The 12,284-nt window shown below is 35.2% G+C and overlaps 1 protein-coding gene across 1 annotated transcript in view; it reads right to left on the bottom strand.

Moving 5' to 3' along the window:
• FBXL17 (F-box and leucine rich repeat protein 17) overlaps positions 1–12,284 on the bottom strand; it is a 557,672-nt gene that overhangs the window by 415,132 nt on the left and 130,256 nt on the right. Inside the window, exon 5 of the mRNA XM_036736154.1 lies at positions 4,743–4,850. Coding sequence (XP_036592049.1) covers positions 4,743–4,850 — 108 coding nt within the window. The remainder of the gene's footprint in view (positions 1–4,742; positions 4,851–12,284) is intronic.

Below are 12,284 nucleotides of genomic sequence, written 5' to 3'. Positions count from 1 at the left end.
TATTTCAAAATTAGTAAATTAAAATTCATATGGTATTAAAATATTAATTTTAATTAATATTAATTTAATTTTAATTAGTGCTTCATTCAGAGGAAAAATATTGAAAACAAAAGTTTTTGTTTTAATTCGATAATTTAAATGTCTTTGAAAGTGATTTAGTCTTTCTAATATACCATTGCAAAAATATCATACAAGAAACAATGGTTGATATGTTAGATTGGGGATGGCACACCCCAGTTAATCAAACAACCTAATTATGGATCTTTTTTCTGATATACTATGAAAACAATGTAAAATATAAAAATCGATATTACACTTAGAAATGCATATTTTATATTAAAAATTAAAACTTGCTTCTACATTTGAGTGAGAAAGAAAATGTATTAATGTTAAAACAAAAGAAATATACTTTTGTACATACTAAAACTACTGATTTAAATAACTTTAGAACTGATTTAATTAAACTCAAACTGAGACTATTAAAATTCGAGAATCTGTAACATTCCTGAAGCTGGACATTTTAAATGAACTAAGTTTTAAGGGATTTATGATTGCATGGACTTGCTTATTTAATTTGCTATTTGCATTTACTAAACTTTTAAAGAAAGAATTTAAATTAAAGTTTTTTTTTAAATCTTAGCAGTATTCCTTTTAACACCAACAACAAGAAGCTCTTATTATGTGCCTACTATGTTCCATGCACTGTGGTAATAACTGGGGGTAGAAACAAAGGCCCAAAACAGCCCCTGCTCTCAAGGGGCTCCCCGTCTAATGTGGGAGACAACATGCAAACAACGCATATGCAGCACAAACTAGAAGTCATCTCAAAGGGAAGGTGACAATTTTAAGAAGTACTTAAAGGAAAGGCTTTTTGGAGAAGGCGGCACTTTAACTGAGACTTGAAGAGAGCTAAGAGTTTCGGATAAGGATGGAGAGAGGTCAAGGCAGGGGAACAGCCAGTGAAAATGCCTGAAGTTGGCAGTGAAGTGTCTAGTGCTTTGATCCTGTAGACAGTAGGGGACTGCTGCGGTTGACTGAATAAGGAGATGACACAGTTGCACTTGTACTTTAGGAAGATTATTTGACATTGATCATTCATTAGCTCCCATGGATTTAACTGTCATAATTATCTTTACGCAGATACCACAAAAATGTATATATTGGGTCTTATTCTTTCTTCTAAGTTTCAGTCCCACATCACCAAATGCCTTTTAGACATATCAAATTCAATCTGCCCAAAACAGAACTAACAATAACAAATAGCATTTATATCACTCTTTTTGTGTGTATGAGGCAATCAGGGTTAAGTGACTTGCCCAGGGTCACACAACTAATAAGTGTCAAGTATCTGAGGCTGGATTTGAACTGGGGTCCTCCCAACTTCAGGGCCGGTGGTCTATACACTGCACCACCTAGCAGCCCCCCTTATCACTCTTTAAGGTTTGCAAAGCACCTTACAAATGTTATCTTACTTAAACCTCACAACAACCCTGGGAGGTGAATACTATTCTAATTCCCATTTTCTAAACAAGGAAGCTAAGGCAGAAAGAGATGAACTCATTTTTTCTCTCCCAAATACAACCCTCTTCTAAACTTCCCTGTTTCTGTCAAAGACATCAACCAACCCTCTCAGGTTTTTAATACTAGCATCCTCTTCCTCACTGTCTCTTAATCCAAACATCTAAGAAATTTCCAAATCTTGCTGTTTCTGCCTCAATGATCTGTCACATCCAAACTTCCTTCTAGTCACACAGTTGCCACTTTCTTTCTGGTCCTCATCACCTTCGGCCTCAATTATTGTAATAACCTCCAATTAGTCTCCCTGCTTCAAGTCACTTCCTAGACTAATTTACCCCCTGCCCCACCCCACAGCTGCCAAATTCATTTTCCTTAAGTAAAGATACAACCATGTCATTCCCCTACTCAATCAACTCCAATGACTCTCTATTGCCTGTAGGATTAAATATAAACTTCTCTGTAATTTTTAAAGTGCTTTACAACCTGGACCCAATTTATCTTTTCTGCCTCATTGGACATTATTTAACCCCCCACACTGGGAAATCCTGTAAAACCAGGCTTCTTCCCTGTTTCTCAAAAATGGCAGTCCATTTCCCATCTCTGTGTCTTTGCACTGGATATCTCTCATGCTTGGAACATATTTTCTTGTCATTTTCTTGTCCCTCATAAGTTTTTCTCTTTCTCCAGTCAATCAATAAACATTTATTAAGCAACTACCATGTATCAAACACTGGGCTAAGTACTGTCGATACAAAAAGTCTCCAAAGACACACTCTGTCCTCAAGGAGCTCACAGCATGAGATATAGCTCAATCTCCATCTTCTGAATGAAACCTTTCTGGATTCCCACTCCACCCCCAAACTGCTAATGCCCTTCATCCTTAACTACCTTGAACTTAACAACACAGAACTGTATTTATTTCCCTCATTTATTATGCATACACCAATATATGTTTAATGTTTCCTTGCTAATGTAACCCCCTTGTGTTTAGGAATTGTTTCATTCTTTGTTATTTGTATCCCCAGTGCCTAGCATAGCACCTGGCATATAATAGGTGCTTTAAAAATGCTTGTTGATTGATTTAATAGATTTGGTCACCAATAGATTGGTGATGAGGAAAACCTACAAAGAAACTTTTTATCAGGCATAGGTTTTCCTAATATTTATCAAAGGGATGCACCAGATGACTGCTCAAGGTCTGTTTTAAGCATGTTATTTAGAGATTCATAAAATGTTAGAATCAGGGGGGAACTAAATGACTGCATAGCTGCAGTGTTACCTCCTCCTAACAAAAAAAAAACTCTACATATCAAGAAACAGGCCCAAAGAGATTAATTTTCTAAAGTCTCATAACTAGTTAGTGGCAAAGCTGAGATCAAGATGCGGGAAAGAAGTGGATTTTTAAAAGTCACGTATAAATGAAAGACTTTTAGACTATTAAACCTCTGAGGGCTAAAGTATTAACTTATTGCCTGATTTTCAACCAGAAGAAGCAGATAGTAGCTGGGAGGATCCTTGCATCCTTTCCACATTAAAAATGTTTTTCTATTCTTTTGTCTGAACAGTGACTAAGATAGGAACTCATACTATGACATGAGTCATGCTTATTGTAGCAAGCATTGGACTGCTTAAACCTTTGTGATTTCTTTTGATATGAATCCCAACATTCTCCTTTCCCAATTGGAAGAATCCAACAAAAACGGTTTCTAATTTTCAGGTGAATTTTCTCAACAAAGTTAATTGCCAATGCAGAAATCTGCTATCCCAGCTATTCTACCAGAGAAAGAAGCTAGATGCTCATATAGGTATGCTATTTTTGCGTTTAACTACTAATTTCAAGTGATCATTAAAAAGGCCACATACAGGCATTATAATACTGTTCTCAATTCTTTCACCTGAAGTCATACATACCACATTCTATAAAAATCTTTAGATAACAAAAAAATTCATCTGCCAACAAATTAAGGGCAAAAAATCCCATAAAAAATAAATAGGCAACTGTTCCCTGAGAGGTCAAACATATAGTAGCAATTTCACAATAAGAATAAAATGCTTTGGTAGGAAAAACAATGGGAATAAAAAATTGGTACCGCTCAGTATTTTCTGGCACTGCTCTAAGAGTCTACCCCTTCTCCAAAAGGTAACTGCTATACAAAGCAATGGTTCTCTAGAATAGAATAACATGGCTCATATGCCCACTACAGAATCTTTCAGATAGAGGAGAACAGTGATTATCAATTGAAATTTGATTCTTAGCCCTTAAGGTAATATGCTTAATTGTGTTGTGTTTTACTAAACTAAACTTTAACTTTAGAACTCCTACGAACTGAAGTTACATTCCTCAAGAGACAATTTGTCTATTAGAAAAGGTGAGATATATTTTTTTAACTATTTTAATGTGCACATTAAATTTGGCCCTGTGTCATTATTCTATAAAACTGAAAAGATGACACCAAAAGCATGGACTACAGAGAGATGTATGTTTCTGAGTTTGCTAAGGTATGACATCTGTATTTAGCATGCACGTGGATATACTTGCTGAACCTGTTCTGACTTTATTTTCTGGTACCTAGGACAAATTTTTTTCCTAAGTACATTTGCCAATTTCGGTTTGAGGTATATATAGTTTATCATGCAAAATGGCTAAGTAACCAATCTCTACTTCATTTCAGGACATGCAGCCCATCTAAATGACAATCAAATGGCCATTTAAACTTAAGTCTTCCTGATAACCACTTGTAAAATACACAAAATTCTTATTTATCTTCATTTTACAAGGTATACATGTCACACTATCATAACTATATCTTTACTAACATCTTACTTTGATGACTGATCAATTAAGGAGGTGACAGTATCCTAAACACCTAGGACACTGCAGTGCAAGATTTGGCAGATGCTACCAAGCTGGAAAGGTTTCACAGAAGCCCCTGTTGATGTACTATGTGCCAGTTGTCTGATAAACAGCTAGCTAAGTTCAGAGATATTTATTACTCAAGTCTGGTCAAGGGCAGTATTTTGTTTTTAACACAACAGCTCTCAAAGACCATCTACTAAAGGGAGAGAAGGAGAAAAAATTTAGAACTCAAAATCTTATAAAAGTGAATGTTGAAAACTAAAAATAAATTTAAAACAAGATTCGTAGGTATTCTAGTTAATCTAATGCACAGGCCAAGAACTCGAGTGATAATCACTGATGGCAAAGACACAGCTATTGCACCTACCTTTGTTAGGTGAATGACTCCTTTTGAGGTAACGGAACAGCCCATAAAACCAACATACTGTAGTTCAGGACAGTGTTCTGCAAATGCTTTTACTGACTGATCTGTCACCTGTGTGGAAAATACAGAAAAAGTTATTACAGATGACATTCTAAGGTATTCAGGACAACAAACTATACTAAACTAAACTAAACTAACAAAACTATAGCAACTACTGATCATCAGTGGTGATGTTTGGATTCAATGCAAAGAACTAAAAACTAAGACAGGAAGGGGGAAGGGTGCCTATCATTTGGGAAATGGCTGAACAAATTATGGTATATGAATATAAAATACTTTTGGGCTATAAGAAATTATGATGGGAATATTTTCAGAGAAACCTTGGAAAATATGTGTGAACTGACATGGAGTAAAGCAAGCAGAACCAACAGAATAATTTATATACAGACAACTTTGAAAAGCTTGAGTTCTGAATAATGCAATAACCAATGACAATTCCAGAGGATTCATGGTGAAACATGCTGCGAACCTTCTGACAGGTAATGGTCTCAAGGGACAAACTGAGACATTTCTTTTTTTGGACGTGGCCAATGAAAGAATTAATTTTGGTTGACAATGCACATTTTTATGAGAGTTTTAGTTAGCCCCCACCACACACCAGTAGGAGGGAAAAAATTGAAAAAAAAATTGTAAAAATACTCTATGACTATAAATATGTAACTGTCATAAGTCTGAGGTTTTGTTTTGAAGATATAATTCAAGTTGTCTCTGTAAAGCCTACATCATAAATAATTATTAATTTATGGGCGTCTTATGTGTAAATGTGCTTTTTACACATGTTCAAGAAAAGACCATTCTTTGACACCAAAATTGAGACAATTATTTTGGATGCTTAAAAATGCTTCAATGTCACTCTTTTTTCTTAATTTTTTTTTTTAGCCATTCTACCCCTAGATTCAGATCTCTAGCACCAGCCCCACCATCTTGTCTTGTAACATAGTAAAGCACAGCTTCCCACATTGGGCCAATCTGAAAGCGCAAGTCACATTCTGAATCTTCAGTCCATCACCTCTCTGTTAGGAGGTGGTCAGCATGTTTTGTTGGCAGTCCTCTGGAACAGTCACCAGTCATTGTTATATAACACAATTTTATTAAAATTTGAAATGTTAATTAAATGACCACTATGGAAAACTCAGGAATTACAATAATAGCATATGTTTTATCGAACTAAGCTAATTTTGTTATTTAGAAATTTTAAATTCTAAAAATTAAATATTTTATCATAATACAGCAATACAACAAGGAACTATGATTTCACTTCACCAATGAGGAACACGATCCACCTTTAACTTAATAAAAAGTCACAAAGAGCTTTCTGAAGACTAGAAAAATTAATTGCTCAAGGCCACGCAACTATAAATACCAGGGGCAGATTTTGACTCCGGGTATTCCTGTCTTGCACTCTATTCACCTTGCCATGTTATCTCTCATAAAAGTACATGGATTAAATAGTCATAGAAAGTATCCAACAGTAGTATTGCACTATAATTTTAGAAATTTTAAATAATAAAAATATAGAACTTAAGAATTGTTAGAGACCTTAAGAGATAATCACCTAGTCCAACTCTTTTATTTTTTAGATTAAGAAACTGAGACCTAGTTACATGGTCAGAATAATATGCACAATATGCATAATAAATGGAGGGCTTTGCCTACAAGGTTTAACTCCTATTACAATACATAAACGCAAATGATACTTTGTAATATCACTGATCACAAGATCATAGGTCTAGTGCTATAAAGGACCTCCGAGACCATCACGTGCAACTGCCTCATTTTACATATGAGGAAACTGGGGCCCTGGGAAATTAAATTATGTGACCAAAGTCATATCACTTACTGGAAGTAAGTTCTGAGGAGGAATTTGATACAAAGTCCTCTAAATACAGAACCAGTATTCTTTACACTGTTCCAGAGAACCATAAAGTTTTGCAAGAACCGTGCCTTTGGCTGAAAAACTAGGCAGAGTACTTTTAATCTATGCAACACATATGCAAATGGAAGAGTTTGATTCACATCTATAATGTTTCAGGAGCACTGAGAATATGAATAATTCTATACAGAAATGTTACAAACGAGAGCCTACCACCATGGGGATGCACAGAAACAAGGGTAAAAATAACCTGCAATGGGGTCTTATGTTTATGAAAATGTTTCGAGCACAGGTTTTTAATATTTTAATAGTAATGAATGTTTCTGGGCTGAATATATGAAATTTCACAAAGACAGATGAATATTTTTTCCAAATTTGAGCTTTAATCACAAATGAAATAATATAATCAGTTGTAAAAGTAAACAAGCACATGCTCTATATGAAAACAGAATATTTTAGTACTCTTTAAACAAAACTCACAAAAAAAAATCAAGGTATACATTTTTTTTTAGTATGTCAAAGTGTCTCCATAGCTTACTAAGCACCAACCCCTTCACAGCTTATGAAAAATCCTAATTTCCTGAGTTAAATGGGAGGAAGATTACTTACTTTCTATCCTCCCACAGAGAAACCTTTTACAGTTATATCTGTATACCACGTAAGCACATTAACACCAAGTAAGCACTTTAACTCATTTCTTGGTGTCCATGATGGACAGTTATTTTCTGCCCCTTTCTAAAAAAGTAACATCCATGTGTACTTGACTATACTGTGCCAAGGTTAGTAGTCATTTATCTTTCTCAAGTAAGTTAAATATATTTAAGACTCCATCTAAAAGGAAAAAAAAGTTATTTAAAGCTTTCTTGATAATAACTATCAAGGCAACCTTAAAATCCTGGGTAACTGTTAAACCTTAGGAAGGCATAAGAAAAGTATATAGTATAGAAGAGAACCTTAGTATGAATACATGTGTGTGTGTGTAATTAAATTTTATTTACTTATTTAGAACGCTTTAAGTTCTGAACTGTTTCCCTCTTTCTCTCCCCACCCCACACTAGAGGTCACCATTTGACACAGATACATATATGTAAAATCAGACTATGCATACTTCTATCTATCAGTGCTTTCTCTAGAGGTGAATGGGATCTTCCTTCATAGGTTCTCTGTAGTTGAGCTGAGTATTTATAATATACAGAACAGTTAGACCATTTGCAGTTATATTTGAAACAATATTGCTGTTACTGGATACAATGTTCTCTTGGTTCCACTCATTTCGCTCTTCATTATTTCATACAAGTTTTCCACATTTTTCTAAAATCAACTTGCTCATTTTTTCTTACAGCACAACAGTATATCATCACAATCATACACCACAACTTGATTAGTCATCTCCCAATTGATGGATATCCCCTCAATTTCCAGTTATTTGCCCCCACAAAGAGAGCTGCTATAAATATTTTAGAACATGTAGGTTCTTTTCCTTTTTCCCTGATCACTTTGGTACAATGACCTAATAGTGGCGTTGCTGGGTCAAGGGCATACACAGTTTTGTGACTTTGGGGACATAATTCCAGATTGCTCTCCAAAATGGCTGGATCATTCACAGTTCCAACAACAGTATATTAGTGTCCCAAATACGATACAATTACAACAAAAAGTTTAGTAAAAAACAAATGATACAGTGCAAAGAAATATGTTTATTCATTTTAGGAAACATTATTCATTTCTGTTTCTTTGAAACACAGTAGAATATTTTTGAGTAAGAACCAAGTATATATATATATGCAGTACGATAGAAAGGATTTAACCAGTAACAAGAAGATATATTTTATTAATTAAAACATATTTTTTTTAAAGTGGTCATTTGAGTTGTAATTCATAAAAAGAGAATAGCCCTGTTCTATACTGTTAGGGAGAGTACCTTTTTTTCCATCACTTTTGTCAATCACCTGAAAGACCTAATAGATTAACCCATAAAACAGAAGCAGGTAACAGAATGGGTTAAAAGTCAGAGTCCTACAATGTGCTGTTTACAAGAAACATATCTGAAGCCCAGAAACACACATAGTTTAAAGGTAAGGAGTCAAACTGGATATTTATTGGCTGGGGAATAGATCAATAAACTGTGGCATATTAACGGAATGAATACCATTGAACCATTAAAATGGCAAATATAAGGAATTGTGAGAATGTTGGGTCATTCTATAAACTGATGTATAATAAATATATATGAGTACAATGTGCACAATGGCCATCATAACATAAAAGAAAACAACACTAAAAGGCATTGGAACTCAGATGAATAAAATGACCAATCTTGAGTTACAGGATCATGGATCTACAGCCAGACAAGGCCTCAGAGCCTGTCAATTTTACATATGAGGAAAATGAGCCCAGCAAAGCTAAGGTGCTTATCTATGGGCCACATGTGTAGGAAGCATCAAGGATGAGATGTGAACCAGGTACACAAGGAAACAAGGTGGACCATATAAAGGAGCAAAGTAAGATATAATCTGTCAGACAAGGCCAATGTGTCAGTATGTTTTACTTAATTGCTCTTTGGTATAAGAAAGGGTTGTGTATAGTGGGTATTTCAAATTAACTAATCAACAGACTTTTATTAAGTATATACTATGTACCAGGCAATATGATAGCAGTTTTTTAAAAGCATAAATAAAACATGACAAAAATGTTTAAGCACTACCTCTAAGTAACATTTTTTAAAACATTTTTTTCTAAACAATACAAATTAAATCTACTTTTTTTAAGAATCTAAACAGATATCATCTTGTGTTACAGAAGAAAGCAAATTAAAAGACAAAGAATTTTTTATCAATTTACATAACAAAAAACTCAGAATATAAGATTTAAAAGTAGAAACTTGATGATAGTCACCCTACTAAACGTATTTAGGATTTCCTTTTAGAAAGAAACTCTCAAATGTTGAGAGAGCATCATGATGTTTAGGGAACAGAAATACAAGCTGTGATTTTGCCAAGCTTAAACATTCTATCACACAGTACATTTAGTCATGCAAGAACCATTTAAGTACCTACTATATGCTAGGCTCTGCAACTACAAAATAAATAGATAGATAGACAGATAGATAGATAGATAGGTAGGTAGATAAATGGTCTTTGTCCATAAAGAGTTTAGATTCTATTAGAAGAGAACATGTACATATATGGCATGCTGTGGCCAGGCTGTATTACAACCAGTACAAGTCCCAATTGTACACACAGAATCAGAATGAGAAGATAATTCAAGAGCATTAGTGCAAATGAATTTTAATTATGTGGAAGCAAGAAAGAGTGCAGCATTAGGACCATGCTTACTTAATTAAACAGCCTTAGCAGCAATACCCCGATGTGGGAACTAGAATTTGAAGGAGATAAAAGATGTCTGGGGGAAGAGGGTCATTGCTCCCCCATTCTTCCTCACGCCCCAGAGGCTGCTATCAGTAGGGCCTTCCTTGAGGTGAGCCTCTGTGAAGAATATGGAAGCTATACTCAAGCTTTCTTTGGATATCCCAGAAAGCTTACATGAAGGTAATCTTCTAAGATAACAATCAACAGATAATGGTAAATTGTTGCCCAAGTGTTCATTCTTGCCAAATCTTTCAGCCACCAGGCAAAGGACATTATCTTTTATCAACAGAGATTGTGAAGCAACGTCCTCAGAAATGTGTGTCAAGAAGAGTAAACTCATAGTGCTATACTCCTGAATAGACTGGCAAGAAAAGACCAGAATTGGCACTGTTTTAAATTACATGGATAAAATAAAGTTGCATTTGTTAAAAGTTATATTCCGAGTTACTGACAGGACTAATGCCAGCAGCCTATTAGTTCATGTTTAATCAAGACAAAATGAGGCACCCATAAGGTAAAGAACAGTTAACAAAAGGTTTACTTTGCCCTAACACAGCAAGAATATGCAACAAGGATATAGTGCACTTAGCTTTAGTAGGCTCAACCTTCCTCACCTCATTATGGAAATGCATCTGAACATCAGGGTGGAAAAAGGTAAATCTTCTGGTCTCAGACTATTTATGCCCTTAGGTGACCAATGAACTGCTTCAATGGAGGCAAGGACTAATCAGGTCCCAGGCACAGCTTTGTTTCCTTTTAGGGAAAACTAATTGTAAGAAGTAGGAGGAAGGCATGGAACTAATCCATAACGTGGAAAAACAGTGGTAGATATTAGTGCTATCACTTGAGTAACTGGGGAGGAAGGGTAATAATTTTTTGTCCTTTTCCCTTTTCCCTCTTTGTGCTGCCCATTCCTGGAGGCCTGTCCAGTAAAAGCTCTAAAAGCAATTAAATTGTGGAGGATCTTCTGTAACAGAGGTGTCAAATACACTGCCCAAAGGCCACTTGTGACCCACAACATTCCCAAGTGTTCCCTGCACCACATTAAAATATAACTGAGAAATAGTCAATAAAATAAATAAAAATATAACAAAACAAATATGTTGATATTGGGTTTTCTAAGTCAATATGAGGCCCACAAAGATCTTTAGATATGCTTTAGTGGACCTGTTTCTATTTTAGTTTGATACTACTGCTCTAGAATTCCTTAGGACCTTGCCATCACAGAGTAGTATGTGATAGGACTGTTATCTACCAGCATTTCCCTAATGGATTAAACCCATGCCTCTCCTAGTCTTCCTTCTCTCCTCCCCTCAACAAGGACTAGTTTTCCCTAAAAGGATGAAAAGCTGTCCTTGGGACCTGACTGGCTCCTGCATTGATGTAGCTTTCTTTTCATGAAAGACCATAAAAAGGTCCCATCCATATGGAGCTCTGTTCTCTCAGACTTGGTAGGTGCCCTAGACCACATAAGTCTTAATACCCTGTAGAGCTACCCGGATGTATTTCTATAAAGAGGCAAAAAAGGCAGTGTTTACCAAAGCTGAAGTTAACTGCTATTTTATCTTTGCTGATACATTTTCTGTGCTATTTCCAAATAAACCTCTTTTGTTAATTGAACCTATAAGTGTCTCATTTCATCCCCACATTGAACCTCAAGTAACAGGGTGCTGGCATGAAGCCCACCCCTAATATAGGGTTAAAATTTTTGTTTGTTTCAAAAAGTTGGTGACCACTTAAAGTGCTGCAGAATTTTTCTAATGTAACTGAAATTCTGGTTGCAATCCTATTCATCAAATCAGTTCTAGGCCTAGTTCCCTGTCCATCTCCAGGGCCTGTCCAAGATATATGTTTTAATGGACCAGCTCAAAGGGCTCTCCAACCAGATACAAATCACAGTCTAAACAACAGGCATTCTTTCATATGAGTGTCATTTAAATTTCTGGTTTATTTCTTGTCCAAGCTACTACCCTGCAGGGACAGAAAATTGATGATATATGCGTATTTATATGATTATGAGGAGATATTAATAACCGACCTGGCTCCCTTACCCTTATTGTTGAATTACTTCCATACCAATTTTGTAATACAGGATGAATCTGATACCTAAGCAAGAGAAATACAAGAACCTAGTGATTTTTAACATCAAGTTATCTTGTACCCTGAACTCCTAATTGGATTCATGCTTTATCTCCAATGACTAAGAACCTACTTTAAGCACCATTTAACTATACATACTTCCAA

Source organism: Trichosurus vulpecula, chromosome 1 (genome assembly GCF_011100635.1).
Source record: "Trichosurus vulpecula isolate mTriVul1 chromosome 1, mTriVul1.pri, whole genome shotgun sequence".
Classification (NCBI taxonomy): domain Eukaryota; kingdom Metazoa; phylum Chordata; class Mammalia; order Diprotodontia; family Phalangeridae; genus Trichosurus; species Trichosurus vulpecula.
This window is presented reverse-complemented; position numbering and strand designations above follow the sequence as displayed.